At 45.5% G+C, this 20,982-nt stretch overlaps 1 protein-coding gene across 1 annotated transcript in view; it reads right to left on the bottom strand.

Annotated features, from left to right (window-relative positions):
* LOC126262766 (glutamate receptor ionotropic, delta-1-like) overlaps positions 1-20,982 on the bottom strand; it is a 108,804-nt gene that overhangs the window by 63,663 nt on the left and 24,159 nt on the right. The window contains exons 2-3 of the mRNA XM_049959579.1: positions 9,572-9,696; positions 9,323-9,493 (exon numbers count right to left, since the gene is read on the bottom strand). Of these exons, the coding sequence (XP_049815536.1) occupies positions 9,323-9,493; positions 9,572-9,696 (296 nt within the window). The remainder of the gene's footprint in view (positions 1-9,322; positions 9,494-9,571; positions 9,697-20,982) is intronic.

The raw sequence follows: 20,982 nt of genomic DNA, 5'->3' as shown, positions 1-20,982 counted from the left end.
TACAAAATGGCCGCGTTTCATTTCTTTCAACAAAATATATGCCGAACTATAGCAGCTCAAATTCGCCAGAAATTCATGCTCGCTCTGTGCAAAGTCGCGCATGGAGTCAAACAAGTGACTGTATCTCGGTCAGTATTGCTTCGACGAACGTTAAACTTTACTGATGTTCGTTGGGGACATGTGCGAATGTTCACACAAAATTTAATCGAAAACCATGATGGTCGAGCAGGAAAATGTTACGAAATTAGGCGGTCTGACATGGAATGACCCTTACCTGGTATACATGTAGATGCAGATGTGGCCGTTGTGTCGCCCCATGGTGTACTGGCCTCAATTTCGCCTCTGGCCGCACTTAAAACTATTACTGTTTACTCCTAAATACAATTAATGGCGTGCAGATTGGCCCCTGACAACTTTCCTCGATTGAAGTTCGGACCACTTACCGAATAATGGCCCAAGAACGCGCGAAATCGCACAGGGGTGTGCGTTGTCTCTCACAGTACATCACCAATCCTGGTCTCACACCTCTAGCCTGATGATCAGTGGGTACCATAAATTACGGAGGCCAAACTACTCCAATAGGGGCTTTTTTTCAGTAATATTGTTATGAGTAAAACAATACCCACTCTGCAGCCGTTCTCAGCAGGACAACACTCTTTTTGTGTTGCAAGTAAATTACTGGCGGATTAACGAAGTTTTGTGAGTGGGGGTGGTTGCCTACAAGAGAAAGAAAACCCAAGGGTCCTCTCATTGAAAGTTATGGAAAAAACATTCAAAAACTACTGTTTTAGTTTGTTTTGATACTTAAAAATATCAAACAATAACAAAAATGTGTTTTACTTTAATTTATTGAAATGTGTAGCATTTACAACCTTTTTCTGACTAACCTCTTATATAATTGTTAACACACAGTACTAAGTTCATAAGCCTTTTGTTAACACAGAGTTGATAAGCAAATTAAATAGCAAATAAACTGAATTGAGAATAAAATACTTTTAAAGTTGTAGTTCTTAAATCGTTGACAGTTATATTTTTTCCAGTTTAGTTCATATATATATTTATATATTGAAAATTATGATTATAAAGCGTGCCGCTGTGGCAGATCGGGAATCTTCCGAAATTGGAATATTTGGCGCCCACAATTCGAACAACACGGGGACCACATGTCACTGGTACAGGTAGTACATTCTCGCGGGCACACAAAGTAAGGTGGCTTGGCGAATACTGAATTAAGTGAATAAATCCACTGACCAGGATTCTAAATTCGTTTGCTTAACATTGGCGCAGATTACAAAAATTACCATTTAATTTTCATTTAGTTTCAACTCTCGGAGGGGCCGAGCGGTTCTAGGCGCTACAGTCTGGAACTGCGCGACCGCTACGGTCACAGGTTCCAATCCTGCCTCGGGCATGGATTTGTGTGATGTCCTTAGGTTAGTTAGGTTTAAGTAGTTCTAAGTTCTAGGGGACTGATGACCTCAAATGTTAAGTTCCATAGTGCTCAGAGCCATTTGAACCATTTTTTTTTATGAGCTCTCGGAGGGGGTGATCGCCCCTCCGCTCGCCCCCCCCCTCCCTCTCCTCGCCCCCTTTAATCCGCCCTTGATTATTGGTCAATGAGTCTATCTTGACTGCCGTCAAGGGGCTAAAAATGAATATTGGAGTCGAATGTAAGGTATTCGAAATGCTATTGCTCAAGGACAAATTCAAGCCAATTTTATGACATACTGTGATGTCAAGGTAGTCGTGTGAGGACTGCTTTTGCCAAGGCGACCATAAATCTTACTCTCATAAAGTCATCGATAAGGCAGTCATAAAACCGTCGTCTGACAAAGTCCGTCCCAGATATCTGCCGAATTTTACGACCTTCTGCAACTAAGGACAGGCACATATATCTGCTCTCTTTCTCGTCCCCTTACAACAGCTTTTAGTGTGAGCAGATATCAGGGAACCAGAGGACTGGAGGTGCTCAGCCCATTATTTTGTCGGCTATACCGACTGCAGTATTGCTATCGTAAATGATGCTGGATGTAGTACAACTTCGCAATATCAGAAGATACACATACGACGCCTGCTAACTGATAGTATGCACTAAACGCCCATCTGAAATCCAATGAACCGTGGCGCAGAAGGTAATTGCCGATGAACTGGGAACTGTACTTGAAAGTAAGCAGACCTTCGTTAGTTCATTATTATGCCCTCAAGTACGGAAACAGAGCGTAAAATTCCATTATGATGGTTCTAGAATTTAGGTGAGATTCCAAATTTGAGTAGTCTGTCGACTGAATATAACTGAATTCGCTAGTGAGGAGATGCTACATTAGATGATAATCTTGGAGTACGTCGGAGGTACGATTCTACTAATGAGTAATGTTGGAGGAGTCGCATGGCACAGTTGGCTGGAAGCACCCGAGGTGTACGTTCGGCTAACTAATCGGTAAGTGTTTACATCCTCCACACACAGTGACCTCAAATGGTTCAAATGGCTCTGAGCACTATGGGACTTAATAGCTATGGTCATCAGTTCCCTAGAACTTAGAACTACTTAAACCTAACTAACCTAAGGACATCACACAACACCCAGTCGTCACGAGGCAGAGAAAATCCCTGACCCCGCCGGGAATCGAAACCGGGAGCGGAAAGCGAGAACACAGTGACCTCTCCCCACGCAGTGTCTGAGAAGTGTATCTGTTGAGAATTGGTCACATAATCTGTGTGTGTATAGTGTGGTGTTGTATGATGATGAGAGAAGGGAGACGGTTGAAAGCAGCGCTGGAACACAGCCTACCCCTCTTTGAATATCTCCGAAGGGATCAACGAGCTCAGCGTCCGTATCCGACCGACGGATCTCCATCGACAGTGATATATGCCCTCTCTCCATGAGACGGGGCGGAGGGGTTTGGAATATAAACCTGGAAAATGGCTATGGTGATCAGAAACTTTACCCTACAACCTCTTCTCGCATTGCCATTCAAATACTGGTGGTGAAAACTGCTTCCACCGCCTGGATTGGAACTGGCTATGATCAAGTTCTGCGCCACTGCATAGGTATGCGCCAGCGACCTCAGCTACACAGATGGGTCTAAGTGAACGCCGTCTTGTGGACCATATACACCATCCCCATCACAGTTACTATAGAAGCCCCTTCTGGGAGAGTACTGATGGTTCAAAACCCTGTATGGCCATACGGATTCGGTTTCCTGATTTCCTTAAATCGCTTAAGAAAAATTCCGAAATGATTTCTTTGAAAGGCACGGTCGATTTTATACCGCATTTTTCCTCAACCCGAGTTTGCAGTTAATCTCTAATGGCTTCGTCGTCGACGTAACGTTAAACACTAATCTTCGTTCCTCTCCTTTCGGGATGCCATGTTACGTCCCGTAAGTGCACTGTTCTGTCGCCGACCTATCGATAGTCGCTCCTCTGGCGAGGGTAGAGCGCATCAGTTGAGTCGTAGCTGGGCTACCGTAGGGCGCGTGCAATGTGCAGTGTTGATGCTGTGACTGAAACATGCATTTGTCAAGTTATTGTGATGTAATTAAATTTGTTTGCCAAAAAGCTGTGCATTTCATATCAGTGTTCAAGGCCCAGAATTAAGGTTTCTCTAAAAGATGGCGATTTTCGATGTCATGTGTCGTTTCGAGAGGTCAATCCTCAACGGCGTCGGGACGGTTTCGGGAAGATAGCGTGGACTGGATTGTTTCCAAAGAAAAATGTGTGGCTTGACTCTTTGAATATCATGAGCGTAGGTAGTTTCTCGTTTCGGATATCGCACACCAACTATTGAAACATCCGCCTCGCGATTCGGTCACGAGCACGCTCGTGTAATGAACGGAGGAACTGTTTAGTAATAGCTGGAAGAACCGTAGCTCCCCATAGCCATTAGCACATTTTGAACAGTGAATTTCATGCGTTTTCTTTGTTGCACGTATTTCAGCTGGATAACATTACTTCGACAATAACTTTAGTACGTCAAAACGGATTACGCGGTTGGAATGCAAATACTGATTACGTCAATTGTGAAATAATGTTAATTGCGAACAGTGCAGCTCAACACTGTGTGTATTTAACAGAATATAATGAATTCTACCAGAGTAAGTTGGCATTGCTTGCATGAATGCCTCCACACCGTGTCAAATAATTATTATTACAGGACACGTCGACGCGGGCAGTGCAAGCAGCGAAGAGCAACCGCCGTAGGAAAACGACTGTCTTTAGGGAGTATTTGTGCATATACAGTGATAAACCAAAACATTATGAGCACTGCCCACAGCGACGGTCGGCGTTGCGGGTGTGTGACGCGGTAAAAAAAGCATGTAAGCAGAGCAGGCACGGACCGGGAATCACCCTGGCGAAGACATGGGCTGCAAACGGGGAAATCCTTTCAGATAAGCGACTTTGACACAGGGCAGATTATTATTACTCAGAGCTTTTGACCGAGTATCTCGAAAACGGCGAAGCTGGTCGAAAGTTCACGTGCCATTGTCGTCAGCATCTACAGAAAGAGGTAGGACAGTAAAGGCGCTAAATGGTTGGACGTCCACAACTCTTCACAGGACGTGGGGTTCGAAGGCTTGCCTGCTCTGTAAAGTAGGACAGATGGTGATACACTCCTGGAAATTGAAATAAGAACACCGTGAATTCATTGTCCCAGGAAGGGGAAACTTTATTGACACATTCCTGGGGTCAGATACATCACATGATCACACTGACAGAACCACAGGCACATAGACACAGGCAACAGAGCATGCACAATGTCGGCACTAGTACAGTGTATATCCACCTTTCGCAGCAATGCAGGCTGCTATTCTCCCATGGAGACGATCGTAGAGATGCTGGATGTAGTCCTGTGGAACGGCTTGCCATGCCATTTCCACCTGGCGCCTCAGTTGGACCAGCGTTCGTGCTGGACGTGCAGACCGCGTGAGACGACGCTTCATCCAGTCCCAAACATGCTCAATGGGGGACAGATCCGGAGATCTTGCTGGCCAGGGTAGTTGACTTACACCTTCTAGAGCACGTTGGGTGGCACGGGATACATGCGGACGTGCATTGTCCTGTTGGAACAGCACGTTCCCTTGCCGGTCTAGGAATGGTAGAACGATGGGTTCGATGACGGTTTGGATGTACCGTGCACTATTCAGTGTCCCCTCGACGATCACCAGTGGTGTACGGCCAGTGTAGGAGATCGCTCCCCACACCATGATGCCGGGTGTTGGCCCTGTGTGCCTCGGTCGTATGCAGTCCTGATTGTGGCGCTCACCTGCACGGCGCCAAACACGCATACGACCATCATTGGCACCAAGGCAGAAGCGACTCTCATCGCTGAAGACGACACGTCTCCATTCGTCCCTCCATTCACGCCTGTCGCGACACCACTGGAGGCGGGCTGCACGATGTTGGGGCGTGAGCGGAAGACGGCCTAACGGTGTGCGGGACCGTAGCCCAGCTTCATGGAGACGGTTGCGAATGGTCCTCGCCGATACCACAGGAGCAACAGTGTCCCTAATTTGCTGGGAAGTGGCGGTGCGGTCCCCTACGGCACTGCGTAGGATCCTACGGTCTTGGCGTGCATCCGTGCGTCGCTGCGGTCCGGTCCCAGGTCGACGGGCACGTGCACCTTCCGCCGACCACTGGCGACAACATCGATGTACTGTGGAGACCTCACGCCCCACGTGTTGAGCAATTCGGCGGTACGTCCACCCGGCCTCCCGCATGCCCACTATACGCCCTCTCTCAAAGTCCGTCAACTGCACATACTGTTCACGTCCACGCTGTCGCGGCATGCTACCAGTGTTAAAGACTGCGATGGAGCTCCGTATGCCACGGCAAACTGGCTGACACTGACGGCGGCGGTGCACAAATGCTGCGCAGCTAGCGCCATTCGACGGCCAACACCGCGGTTCCTGGTGTGTCCGCTGTGCCGTGCGTGTGATCATTGCTTGTACAGCCCTCTCGCAGTGTCCGGAGCAAGTATGGTGGGTCTGACACACCGGTGTCAATGTGTTCTTTTTTCCATTTCCAGGAGTGTATTTGGCTTCTCTGCCGAAAGAGCACAATGCTGGTGCACGCACAAGTGTTTCGGAGCTCACCGTTCGTCGTACATTGTTGAACGCGGGGCTTCGCAGCAGGCTACCCACACGTGTTCACATGTCGACCCAGCGACATCGTCACATAAGACTGCAGTCAGCACGGGACCATCGACCGCCGATCAATGGAAACGTGTCGGCTCTTCGGGTGAATCACATTTTTCCTACAATACATCGCCTCCACAAACGCCGTCATCGAGAAGAACAACGGCTCGAAACGTGCTGCGCACTACAGGCTGTTGGGCACAGTATTATGCTATGGGAGACATTCTCCTGCCCTTGCATGGGACCTACGGTAGTAATCGAAGACACGCTGACAGCTGCGAATCACCTGTGCCCCTTCATCTTTGATGTCTTCCCCGACGGCCAAGTCGTCTTCCAGCAGTATAATTGTCCGTGTCTCGGAGCCAGAACGGTGCTCAGTGGTTTGAGAAAAAAATGGCTCTGAGCACCATGGGACTTAACATCTGAGGTCATCAGTCCCCTAGAACTTAGAACTACTTAAACCTAACTAACCTAAGAACATCAAACACATCCATGCCCGAGGCATGATTCGAACCTGCGACCGCAGCGGTCGCGCGGTTCCAGACTGAAGCGCCTAGAACCGCTCGGCCACACTGGCCGGCTGGTTTGAGAAGCATTATAGTGAACACACTATGGAACCCATCTGGGTCGCTATCGGGTGCCACCACCGCTGAAACTTCTTTATTAAGTTTTTACCTACTTACACTGAAATAACTGGGAAGATGAAACTTCTAAATTTAATTCTGAGACTGCTGAGTGAAACTGAATGCACGTGAACCTGCTTAAACTGCTGAGTGGAACTGAACGTACTGCCACTTTGCTTGTCTTTATCATTCCATATCTGCCCTAGAGAATTAATCTTGACAAATACAACGCAAACGCAATGTGACTGCTCAAATAATTAACACAAAAGAATGCCCCTGAATTATAAGAAATCTTAACAATAACCTACACATTTCATAAGAAAATCTTCATGACAAGAACTACAGCGATACAGCAAAAACCAATAACAAAAGATTCTATCTACTGTAGGCTCTGACTACTAATGGGCATGTGGTTAGCAAAGGAAAGATTTTGTTACACAGCAAATTTTACCTAAATCATGTGACATCCAGTTCAAAAAATTGTATAATCGTCCGTGGCAACCAAAAATGGCTCTGAGCGCTATGGGAGTTTACTTCTGAGGTCATCAGTCCCCTAGAACTTAGAACTACTTAAACCTAACTAACCTAAGAACATCAAACACATCCATGCCCGAGGCATGATTCGAACCTGCGACCGCAACGGTCACGCGGTTCCAGACCGAAGCGGCTAGAACCGCTCGGCCACACTGGCCGGCCGTGACAACCAGTTCCAGAAAATTGTATAATCAACAATAATCTTACATTTCTATGACGGACATACGTCCAGACCGTCCGCTCGCGCTAACACTTCAAACCTCTAACCTCCATCACTGCTAACTATTAAATTCCAACCTCCATCATTGAGGACTATACACCTCCGACTGCCGTCACAGCTGGCTGTTCACTCCCAACTGCGAGTCTGACCAGACACAAAAAGTCTCTTACAGAGAGGTCGCACGGCGCTGTCACAGTTATTGACGCAATCTACCGCGCTGCCAACATACACACATATAAACATACTTACACCGCGTACGCAAATCAGCGGCCTATTATTTAAGCGGATTACGTGATCTGTGGGTAGATATCTAATACCGCATACCTCCACGAACCTCCCAACAACCTGTCGCGTCCCTGACAGGCACAATCACTGACATACAGGGTGTCCGAAAAGACTTTCCCTGATTACATAAATTGGTGACTCAGGCTAGAAGTAAGATACAAATATGAAACTTGTGTGGAATTGTTTACAGCTATCAAAGTTTTTTTTTTCTGTTTTAGGTTCGCAGTACGTAAGTAGTGAATGAGGTGCAGTGCCCAAGAAGCCATGTTAACCAATCAGGAGAAGGCACAGTGTGTCCTGTGGTACCATGAGACACGATCACCAACCACAGTGCAGAGACACTTCCAGACAACATTTGGAATGAATCCACCTGATGTCAAGAGCATTAAAGCCTGGTATGAGAAGTTCAAGAACACAGGATCGGTTGCTGACCTTCCGAGGTCTGGTCGACCAAGAACCTCAGCAGACAGGGTGGAAGCTCTAAGGCAGTCTTTTCTGCGAAGTCCGAAGAAATCGGTGCGCAGGGCCTCACGTAAATTACAGATTCCAAAAAGCTCTCTCCATAACATTTTACACAAACGTTTATTGTTTCGTGCATACAAAGTGCAAATCGTTCAGGCCTTGTTGCCCAATGACAGTACACGTCGATATGACTTTGCAGTCGAAATGCTATCACGTATTGAGGACGATGATGGTTATCTCAGACGAATTGCCTTTTCCGACGAAGCGACCTTTTTTATCAGTGGAGCAGTGAATCGCCATAATGTGCGCATTTGGGGTTCACAACCCCCTGGCGAGGTCACGGAGTGCACCAGAGGCAGTCCAAAGGTGATTCTTTGGTGCGCGCTATTGCACGATCGAAATGTCGGGCCATTCTTCTTCGCTGAGGCTACCATCACATCTGCAGTGTATCTGGACATGTTGCAACTGTATGCTGTTCCTCAGCTGCTTCAGTATCACCCCGATGTCTTGTTTCAGCAAGACGGTGCACCACCTCATTGAGGTTTGGACGTCCGTGCCTATCTCGATATGACCTTTCCTGGGCGATGGATTGGTCGTGATGGGCCAACGGTTTGGCCTCCACGCTTTCCTGACATAACCCCATTAGACTTCCTTTTATGGGGTTATGTCAAGGACGAGGTCTACCGAACACGTGTACCAGATCTCGAAACCCTGCGGCAACGGATAACCACAGTCGTTGAATCGATCCCTCCAGTGATGTTGGCTAATGTGTGGACGGAAATTGAATATCGCTACGTGCTACCAAGGGTGCTCATGTGGAAGTTTAGTGATGTGTGAAGAAAACTTTGATAGTTTGTAAACAATTAGACACCAGTTTCATATTTGTATCTTACTTCTAGCCTGAGTTATCAATTTATGTAATCAGGGAAAGACTTTTCGGACACCCTGTATTTCGTTTAAAAGGCGGGCAAACGAGCTATTAAGCAGGTGGTGATAATGTTTTGGCTTATCAGTGTATAACTATCCCCCCGGTGCGTTACCATCCCCACTTGATGCCTACTTACGCCCACAGCCGGCCAGGTCCCGTGTAGTCCATGAAGTCCATGCGCCTGGTGGTCATTATGAAGCCAGCCGCTCCAAACTCGACGGTTCCGTTGTGAATGAGAGCGACCGCTCCGTCCATTTCGTTCTCACTCACCAGTGACCCAAAGTTGCGCACGCGGTACAGTATGATCCTGCGGTAAAATGACGGACATGTAGGCACGAGTCGCAGAAAAGTAGGTGTGATGTAAAGCAGGTGGGATGGTGCTTACGAAAAGTTGAGCAGCCTCGCCAGCGTGGTGGAGAGACCCCAGCCGAAGCGCGCCATCGTGTCCAGCTGGCGGTCGTTCACGTTCTTCAGGCGCTCGCCCAGGTTGTCCAGCGGCGTGTCCACGATCTGTGAAACCAGTCTCAAGCTGTATGTAAATACACTGGCGGAAAAAATCGCATCATAAAATCCAGTTGAGGGGGAACGTTGATGAAATTGACCAAAAATGTCTATTTTCGATTTACTTTTTAGTTGTTAGTACAACTCATGAACAATAAGTTCCCAAAGTTTCAATGTTGAAACCGCATCCGAAGTGCCTGAAAATTAATTAAAAGTGTGACGCGGCCTCCTTGCCACGCCCACAGAGGCGTAGCGCCTTCGCATCGCTCCTGTCACTTGTTAGGACATCGACAGATGTCACCAGCTGACATGGACCTGAGTTACAGAGCTGCACGTAGTTGTACTAGTAGGCGGCAGAGGTCAGCAGCTGACGGACAGTGCTAGCAGTCGTAGTCAAAACAATGTTGTAAAGTTATGTTTGATTGATATTTAATGTATTTGCATAATTATAATTGTTTTATATGTGTAGTAATTAGCAGTGTGAGTGTCGTATGAGTGAAGAAGAGCAGAAGTAAATGAAAATTGTTTTGTTTATTCACAAAGTACCAGTTAAACTATACAGGGGATTTACTGTAATTAAATATGCAGTCAGTTTATGGTACTAATAAATCGTGAGTAGAACACAAATTAATCGGTAATTTCAGAAGGAGTAATTTTATATTTGATACTTTTCTAAATTTCTTTATTTAGCAATTGCCACAGAAAGAAATGTTTTACTATGATTGGTCATTGAAGTAAAGCGCGGGTTAGAGCGGGATAATACTGCAACCTGATTTGCTGTCTGTGATATCAGCCAATCAGAAAAATGCAGGCTCGCGCCAATCTATGCTGGGAACAAAGTCTTTGGTGTGATCTAGGGGAGTCGGGGCTGAGTGTTCGAACTAGTAACGTCTCATTGAAAGCAGCTCCGACTAAAGTACAGTAAAATCGCGGAAAAATGCTAATTACGAGTTCGCGAAGTAGTACAAAGTGTATTTAAGTGAACGGTATAGTGGAAGTCGTGTGGAATTTCGGACGGAATATCAAAATTATTGCTTTTGACTGTTAGTTAAAACCGCGTGGCGTGTTGTGCGATCTAAGACTGGAACAGGTATTACGCGTAGAGCAGAGTGCACAACATTTGAGCGAGCATTTTCATAACTAAACTTCGGTAACGGGTGTAAATACCATAAACTGGCTACGTGTGTGATTGTGGTGTGCGTGTGAACTTTACATTGTGTTGCCACTTAGTACGGACTTGGGAGTATTAACTGTGATCTTTATCGTAAAAATACACCTGAAAATTTACATTGCCAAGTTAAAACTTTTATTTCAGTAGCTAGCCACATCCAGTTTACCGGACAATTATATGTATGTTGCGACCTGCAATAGACAGTAGTGGTCTAGTATTTTCTGTTACAGCTTTTAGCTAGACAAGTGAACATTGCTGGACACTGGCAGGGCGGTAAAAAGTAACGTGCCGCGCCAAACCACGTTTTGAAGCAGCCCTTTGATACCAGCTCAGTGAACAACGATTCTGTGTATTACTTTCAACCAAACGTGAGCGGGATACATCTAGGAGGCCGTGATACACACTCTTTGGTTTTATAGATCATCTTTGACTCTGTTCCGTATGTTATAAACAATAACAAACTAGCTGCATCGTTTATGCCTTGTGATACTGACAGAGATTTATACAAGTGTTCGATTCTTTCTCCATTCTGTTATGCCATGATCAGAAAGAGTGTATGGGCTACATATTTCCACATGTTGTCAACAGATGAACATCCTATTCATAATCTGTGCCACAATAGCTGGTGTAAATATCTACAAGCTTAAAGGGATAACAATCCCTACATTCACAAGGAGAGGCTTCCAGATTGTATCCTGGATCTTGTCAAGCCCACTTACAAGTTTATGGCCGATCCTGCACTTCTCAAAAAGTGTGTTCATGACAAAACCCAAAATCCAAATGAGTCTCTAAATTCACTCATATGGAAACGATGCCCTAAAAACACATTTGCATCTGATACAGTTGTCAGAATTGCAACTTATGATGCAGGTATTTTATTTAATGGCGGGATCGTCGGGAGGATGAAGGTATTAGAAAGAATGGGCTTCAAGATAGGAAAATTTACTCACGACAACATCTACATGACTACTCTGCAATTCACATTTAAGTGCTTGGCAGAGGGTTCATCGAACCACAATCATACTATCTCTCTACCATTCCACTCCCGAACAGCGCGCGGGAAAAACGAACACCTAAACCTTTCTGTTCGAGCTCTGATTTCTCTTATTTTATTTTGATGATCATTCCTACCTATGTAGGTTGGGCTCAACAAAATGTTTTCTCATTCGGAAGATAAACTTGGTGACTGAAATTTCGTAAATAGACCTCGACGCGACGAAAAACGTCTTTGCTGTAATGACTTCCATCCCAATTCGCGTATCATATCTGCCACACTCTCTCCCCTATTACGTGATAATACAAAACGAGCTGCCCTTTTTTGCACCCTTTAGATACCCTCCGTCAATCCCACCTGGTAATAATCCCACACCACGCAGCAATATTCTAACAGAGGACGAACTAGTGTAGTGTAAGCTGTCTCTTTAGTAGACTTGTTGCATCTTCTAAGTGTCCTTCCAACGAAACGCAACCTTTGGCTCGCCTTCCCCACAATATTATCTATGTGGTCTTTCCAACTGAAGTTGTTCGTAATTTTAACACCCAGGTACTTAGTTGAATTGACAGCCTTGAGAATTTTACTATTTATCGAGTAATCGAATTGCAACGGATTTCTTTTGGAACTCATGTGGATCACCTCACACTGTTCGTTATTTACTGCCACCTGCCACACCATACAGCAATCTTTTCTAAATCGCTTTGCAACTGATACTGGTCTTCGGACGACCTTACTAGACGGTAAATTACAGTATCATCTGTAAACAACCTAAGAGAACTGCTCAGATTGTCACCCAGGTCATTTATATAGATCAGGAACAGCAGAGGTCCCAGGACGCTTCCCTGGGGAACACCTGATATCACTTGAGTTTTACTCGATGATTTGCCGTCTATTACTACGAACTGCGACCTTCCTGAAAGGAAATCACGAATCCAGTCGCACAACTGAGACAATACCCCATAGGCCCACAGCTTGATTAGAAGTCGCTTGTGAGGAACGGTGTCAAAAGCTTTCCTGAAACCTAGAAATACGGAATCAACTTGAGATTCCCTGTCGATAGCGGCCATTACTTCGTGAGAATAAAGAGCTAGCTGCGTTGCACAAGAACGATGTTTTCTGAAACCATGCTGATTACGTATCAATAGATCGTTCCCTTCGAGGTGATTCATAATGTTTGAATACAGTATATGCTCCAAAACCCTACTGCAAACCGACGTCAATGATATAGGTCTGTAGTTAGATGGATTACCCCTACTACCCTTCTTAAACACTGGTGCGACCTGCGCAATTTTCCAATCTATCGGTGAGCGAGCGGTTGTATATGATTGCTAAGTAGGGAGTTATTGTATCAGTGTAATCTGAAAGGAACCTAATCGGTATACAATCTGGACCTGAAGACTTTCCCATATCAAGCGATTTGAGTTGCTACGCAACCCCTAAGGTATCTATTCTAAGAAACTCATGCTAGCAGCTGTTCGTGTTTCAAATTCTGGAATATTCCATTCGTCTTCCCTGGTGAAGGAATTTCGGAAAACTGCGTTCAATAACTCCGCTTTAGCGGCACAGTCGTCGGTAACAGTACCATCGGCACTGCGCAGCGAAGGTATTGGCTGCGTCTTGCTGCTTGTGTACTTCACATACGACCAGAATTTCTTCGGATTTTCTACCAAATTTCGAGACAATGTTTCGTTGTGGAACCTATTAAAAGCATCTCGCATTGAAGTCCGTGCCAAATTTCGCGCGTCTGTAAATTTTAGCCAATCTTCGGGATTTCTCGTTCTTCTGAACTTCGCATGCTTTTTCCGTTGCCTCTGCAACAGCGTTCGGACCTGTTTTGTGTATCATGGGGGATCAGTTCCATCTCTTACCAATTTATGAGGTATGAATCTCTCAATTGCTGTTGCTACTATATCTTTGAATTTGAGCCACATCTCGTCTACATTTGCATAGTCAGTTCGGAAGGAATGGAGATTGTCTCTTAGCAAGGCTTCTAGTGACACTTTCTCCGCTTTTTTTAAATAAAATTATTTTGCGTTTGTTTCTGGTGGATTTGGAAGAAACGTTATTGAGCCTAGCTACAACGACCTTGTGATCACTAATCCCTGTATCAGTCATGATGCTCTATATCAGCTCTGGATTGTTTGTGGCTAAGAGGTCAAGTGTGTTTTCGCAACCATTTACAATTCGCGTGGGTTCGTGGACTAACTGCTCGAAATAATTTTCGGAGAAAGCATTTAGGACAATCTCGGAAGATGTTTTCTGCCTACCACCGCTTTTGAACAAGTATTTTTGCCAACATATCGAGGGAAGGTTGAAGTCCCCACCAACTATAACCGCATGAGTGGGGTATTTATTTGTTACGAGACTCAAATTTTCTCTGAACTGTTCCGCAACTATATCATCGGAGTCTGGGGGTCGGTAGAAGGAGCCAATTATTAACTTAGTTCGGCTGTTAAGTATAACCTTCACCCATACCAATTCGCACGGAGTATCTACTTCGACTTCACTACAAGATAAACCACTACTGACAGACACAAACACTCCACCACCACTTCTGCCTAATCTATCTTTCCTGAACACCGTCTGAGACTTCGTAAAAATTTCTGCAGATTTCAGGCTTTAGCCAGCTTTCTATACCTATAACGATTTCAGCTTCTGTGCTTTCTATTAGCGCTTGAAGCTCAGGGACTTTCCCAGCACAACTACAACAATTTACAACTACAATTCCGACTGTTCCTTGATCCAAGCACGTCCTGTATTTGTCATGCACCCTTTGAGATTGCAGCCCACCCCGTACTTTCCCGAGGCCTTCTAACCTAAAAAACCGCCCAGTCCACGCCACACAGCTTCCGCTACCTGTGTAGCCGCCAGCTGAGTGTAGTGAACTCCTGACCTATTCAGCGGAACATGAAACCCCACCACCCTATGGCGCAAGTCAAGGAATCTGCAGCCAACACGGTCGCAAAACCGTCTGAGCTTCTGATTCAGACCCTCCACCCGGCTCTGCACCAAAGGTCCGCAGTCGGTTCTTGGAAAAATAGATTTATAGGGCGTCTCTGCAGCTGAAATGTCAGTTGAAGACCTGGTAAAGGAAAGAAGACAGACAACAAGAAACCAGAAGAGAAGTGTTGAAGGGAAAGACGACCCAGAGTACAAATGTGGTGCCTTCTGAAGAAGTGCCATAAGGAAAAAAGTTAGGTTGAACTTTAAATTGCGTTTCAAATGGCTCTGAGCACTATGCGACTTAACTTCTGAGGTCATCAGTCGCCTAGAACTTAGAACTAATTAAACCTAACTAACCTAAGGACATCACACACATCCATGCCCGAGGCAGGATTCGAACCTGCGACCGTAGCGGTCGCTCGGCTCCAGACTTTAGCACCTAGAACCGCACAGCCACTGCGGCCGGCAATTACGTTTCCTGAAAACTTTGTTTTTTAAAGTTTATGTACCTTTTCCTCAGATACTATGAATGCTAGAATTATGAAATTTTATACACAGACTTCTGTAAACCTAATAAACGTTGTCTCCAGAGCAAATTTTGAATGCATGAATTTAAAATTGTACTTGTGGAATTATAATCAAAAAATTACGAAAATTATACTATTTGACCTATTCCAAAACCCTCATGAGAGAAGCTTACTACATATAAAGAGATGAAACAGAGAAATTTTTGTAGAAATCTCTTGAATGCTTTCTGAGGAAAAGGAACATACATTATTTTTTGAAAATAAAAATTTCAAATTTCATTCAAATAAAAAGTTGAAGATATGTAATCAAAGGATTTTGTATGTAAATGTGTTACTTTCATGTAAAGCGCGATACAAAATGTCACTACCATATCTCCAAAACTGTGGATTTGGTGCATTTTTGAAATAGTGTGTGTTTTTCAAATAATGGCTCTAAGCACTATGGGACTTAACATCAAAGGTCATCAGTCCCCTAGACTTAGAACTACTTAAACCTAACTAACCTAAGGACATCACACACATCCATGCCTGAGGCAGGATTCGAACCTGCGACCGCAGCAGCAGCGCGGTTCCGGACTGAAGCGCCTAGAACCGCTCGGCCACAGAGGCCGGCGTGTGTTTTTCATCGACGTCCCCCCTTAATGTAGAGCAATGAAATTTCGGGAATACATGTGTCTAGATAATATATTTAAGTGATTAACATTGCAAGATCACAGGTATATGTAAGGGCGAGGTAATCCATTGCAAATGTGAAACGCTGGTACATTAATAACCGGTGTAGCCGCAAGATTATGGAAGCCTGCAAACGTGCATGCATTGTGTTATACAGGTGCCGGATGTAAGTTTGCGGGATGGAGTTCCATGACTGTTGCACTTGGTCGCTCAGTACAGGGACCATTAACAGGTTGTGGATAACACTGGAGTTGTCCGATGACATCCCATATGTGCTCGATTGGAGACAGATCTAACGATCGAGCAAGCCAAGGCAGCATGCAGACACCCTGTAGAACTTGCGTTACAACAGCTGTATGTGGCCGAGCGTTAACCTACTGGAAAACACCCCCTGGAATGCTGCTCACGAATGGCAGCACAGCAGGCCGAATCACCACACTTACTTCCAAATTTGGTGCTAGGGTGCGTGGGATGGACACCAGAGTGCTCCTGATGTCATACGAAATCGAACCCTGGACTTTTAACTCCAGGTGTAGTTGTGTAAGTTGACTGTTTAGGTTTTTATGTTGGTAACGCCACGTAGCGATCTATATGAAAATCACTGACTGTGCTGTGTGAAGTTTGTGGCTGGTTTGTATTGTTGGAATATTTGCTATTGTAGTATTGGGCAGTTGGATGTGAACAGCGCGTAGCGTTGCGCAGTTGGAAGTGAGCCGCCAGCGGTGGTGGATGTGGGGAGAGAGATGGCAGAATTCTGAGAGCGAACGATCTGGACGTGTGTACATCAGAAAGAGTAAATTTGTAATGTTGGATATCATTTAGTTATATATATATATATATATATATATATATATATATATATATACACTCCTGGAAATGGAAAAAAGAACACATTGACACCGGTGTGTCAGACCCACCATACTTGCTCCGGACACTGCGAGAGGGCTGTACAAGCAATGATCACACGCACGGCACAGCGGACACACCAGGAACCGCGGTGTTGGCCGTCGAATGGCGCTAGCTGCGCAGCATTTGTGCACCGCCGCCGTCAGTGTCAGCCAGTTTGCCGTGGCATACGGAGCTCCATCGCAGTCTTTAACACTGGTAGCATGCCGCGACAGCGTGGACGTGAACCGTATGTGCAGTTGACGGACTTTGAGCGAGGGCGTATAGTGGGCATGCGAAAGGCCGGGTGGACGTACCACCGAATTGCTCAACACGTGGGGCGTGAGGTCTCCACAGTACATCGATGTTGTCGCCAGTGGTCGGCGGAAGGTACACGTGCCCGTCGACCTGGGACCGGACCGCAGCGACGCACGGATGCACGCCAAGACCGTAGGATCCTACGCAGTGCCGTAGGGGACCGCACCGCCACTTCCCAGCAAATTAGGGACACTGTTGCTCCTGGGGTATCGGCGAGGACCATTCGCAACCGTCTCCATGAAGCTGGGCTACGGTCCCGCACACCGTTAGGCCGTCTTCCGCTCACGCCCCAACATCGTGCAGCCCGCCTCCAGTGGTGTCGCGACAGGCGTGAATGGAGGGACGAATGGAGACGTGTCGTCTTCAGCGATGAGAGTCGCTTCTGCCTTGGTGCCAATGATGGTCGTATGCGTGTTTGGCGCCGTGCAGGTGAGCGCCACAATCAGGACTGCATACGACCGAGGCACACAGGGCCAACACCCGGCATCATGGTGTGGGGAGCGATCTCCTACACTGGCCGTACACCACTGGTGATCGTCGAGGGGACACTGAATAGTGCACGGTACATCCAAACCGTCATCGAACCCATCATTCTACCATTCCTAGACCGGCAAGGGAACGTGCTGTTCCAACAGGACAATGCACGTCCGCATGTATCCCGTGCCACCCAACGTGCTCTAGAAGGTGTAAGTCAACTACCCTGGCCAGCAAGATCTCCGGATCTGTCCCCCATTGAGCATGTTTGGGACTGGATGAAGCGTCGTCTCACGCGGTCTGCACGTCCAGCACGAACGCTGGTCCAACTGAGGCGCCAGGTGGAAATGGCATGGCAAGCCGTTCCACAGGACTACATCCAGCATCTCTACGATCGTCTCCATGGGAGAATAGCAGCCTGCATTGCTGCGAAAGGTGGATATACACTGTACTAGTGCCGATATTGTGTATGCTCTGTTGCCTGTGTCTATGTGCCTGTGGTTCTGTCAGTGTGATCATGTGATGTATCTGACCCCAGGAATGTGTCAATAAAGTTTCCCCTTCCTGGGACAATGAATTCACGGTGTTCTTATTTCAATTTCCAGGAGTATATATATATATATATATATATATATATATATATATATATATATATATATATATATATATATATATATATGATGACTTTTGAACATTATTAAGGCAAATACATTGTTTGTTCTCTATAAAAAATCTGTCATTTGCTAACTATGGCTATCAGTAGTTAGTGCCTTCAGTAGTTAGAATCTTTTATTTAGCTGGCAGTATTGGCGCTCGCTGTATTGCAGTAGTTCGAGTAACGAAGATTTTTGTGAGGTAAGTGATTTATGAAACGTATAGGTTAATGTTAGTCAGGGCCATTCTTTTGTAGGGATTATTGAAAGTCAGATTGCGTTGCGCTAAAAATACAGGGTGATTCAAAAAGAATACCACAAGTTTAAAAATGTGTATTTAATGAAAGAAACATAATATAACCTTCTGTTATACATCATTACAAAGAGTATTTAAAAAGGTTTTTTTTCACTCAAAAACAAGTTCAGAGATGTTGAATATGGCCCCCTCCAGACACACGAGCAATATCAACCCGATACTCCAACTCGTTCCACACTCTCTGCAGCATATCAGGCGTAACAGTTTGGATAGTTGCTGTTATGTCGCGTTTCAAATCATCAATGGTGGCTGGGAGAGGTGGCCGAAACACCATATCCTTAACATACCCCCATAAGAAAAAATCGCAGGGGGTAAGATCAGGTCTTCTTGGAGGCCAGTGATGAAGTGCTCTGTCACGGGCTGCCTGGCGGCCGATCCACCGCCTCGGGTAGTTGACGTTCAGGTTTCATAACTAACGTTTTTCGTAGGACTCTCCATACAGTTGATTGTGGAATTTGCAGCTCTCTGCTAGCTCTGCGAGTCGATTTTCCTGGGCTTCGAACAAATGTTTGCTGGATGCGTGCTACATTTTCATCACTCGTTCTCGGCCGTCCAGAACTTTTCCCTTTGGACAAACACCCATTCTCTGTAAACTGTTTATACCAACGTTTAATACACCACCTATCAGGAGGTTTAGCACCATACTTCGTTGGAAATGCACGCTGAACAACTGTCGTCGATTCACTTCTGCCGTACTCAATAACACAAAAGGCTTTCTGTTGAGCGGTTGCCATCTTAGCATCAACTGACGCTGACGCCTAGTCAACAGCGCCTCAAGCGAACAAATGTACAACTAAATGAAACTTTATAGCTCCCTTAATTCGCCGACAGATAGTGCTTAGCTCTGCCTTTTGTCGTTGCAGAGTTTTAAATTCCTAAAGTTGTGATATTCTTTTTGAATCACCCTGTATTGTGTGTCAGTTTAGTGTTGATCAGAATAAGTAAAGAGAGAAATGTCTGAGTACGCTCAGTTCTGCTCAGCTGTTTGAAAATCAAATGACGTAAGAGGTTTACCAGCACTGTCATTCATAAATTTTTCCAAGGCGACGTTTCAGGTGCAATGAGTCAGCATGGAGACAGGTTAGTTGCAGGCCGGACTACTCAACACACGGCCATCACTGGCACAGAGGCAGAACTAGGTTTCATCAGAAAACACAAGAGATCTCCACCCTGCCCTCCAGTGAGCTCTCGCTAGACACAACTGAAGTCACAGTTGGTGGTGGTTCCGAATCAATGAAACGGACGCGTCAGTAGGATGGACGCTGCAGGGCGACTGGCTCGGAGCTGTCCTTGAAGTAACCGATTTTTAACAATTCGTTGTTTCATTGTGGTGCCAACTGCTGCTCAAATTGCTGCTAAAACTGCAGTACGAAGCGCCACAGCCACACACCGAACGAGATGGTATTCCCCGTCGGTACTGCTACGCGGCAGTCTCGAACCCGTTCTTTTTGCGGCTGTACATTCTCATGATGACCGTGCTAGCAACCCCAAGTCTTTCTGCAGTATCGCAGAATGGACATCCAGCTTCTCGTAGCCCTATTACACGACCTCGTTCAAATTCAGTGAGGTGTTGATATTGGCGTCTTTGTCACATTAAAAGCATTCTAGACCAACATCAATTCACCACGGCCGATCTCAAAGATAACTGATGCTCACTATTGTTATTGTGTGTACTTAAAGGGAACCTAATTTGCCTCTTCATTGTGGCACTGAAAGCGTCTTTGTTATGCGACTGGCGCGAAATTTAAATAGACATCATCTTTCAGATGCAGAAAGACGCCTACTGACTTTCGCTTATGTCGCACAACTCCTTCTAGGTACTCAGATTTTTTTTCCCGTCAGTGTATATACGTTGAGAAATGGCTCTGAATTTTGCATCCCGGAGTACAATTGAAAAAAAAAACCCTTTAGACAACAGAAGCACTCGTTATCTACTGGTAAAATGTTTCTTAACAATGGCAACCCAATTCGCTACAGACAGGCAATCAGGAATAGTAAAAATTTTTTGTGGTTTTCACTGCAAGGTGGTACCTTTCACAATGACAAAGAACCAACAACGATTACGCACGTGCACTTAAATTGCAGGAAATTTCAAACCCACCTGTTCCAAATAGGATTAAAGCAATCTCCATTATGTCATTTATGCAATGACGAAGGAGATGTGGACCATCTAGTATTTATGATACCATATACAAGTGAGAACTTTTTTTTTATCCGTGAGTTGGTTAATGTAGGAATCCCATTCCAACATCGGCTGCATGTTGCTGCCAAGCCAGTAGCATGCGCTAGTATTAAATGTGATGTTCAACCACTTAAATATAAGTGATATAACTATCAATGGC

The sequence above is a fragment of the Schistocerca nitens genome, chromosome 6 (genome assembly GCF_023898315.1).
Source record: "Schistocerca nitens isolate TAMUIC-IGC-003100 chromosome 6, iqSchNite1.1, whole genome shotgun sequence".
Classification (NCBI taxonomy): Eukaryota; Metazoa; Arthropoda; class Insecta; order Orthoptera; family Acrididae; genus Schistocerca; species Schistocerca nitens.
Note: the sequence above shows the minus strand (reverse complement) of the source record. Positions and strands in the feature narration are given on the sequence as shown.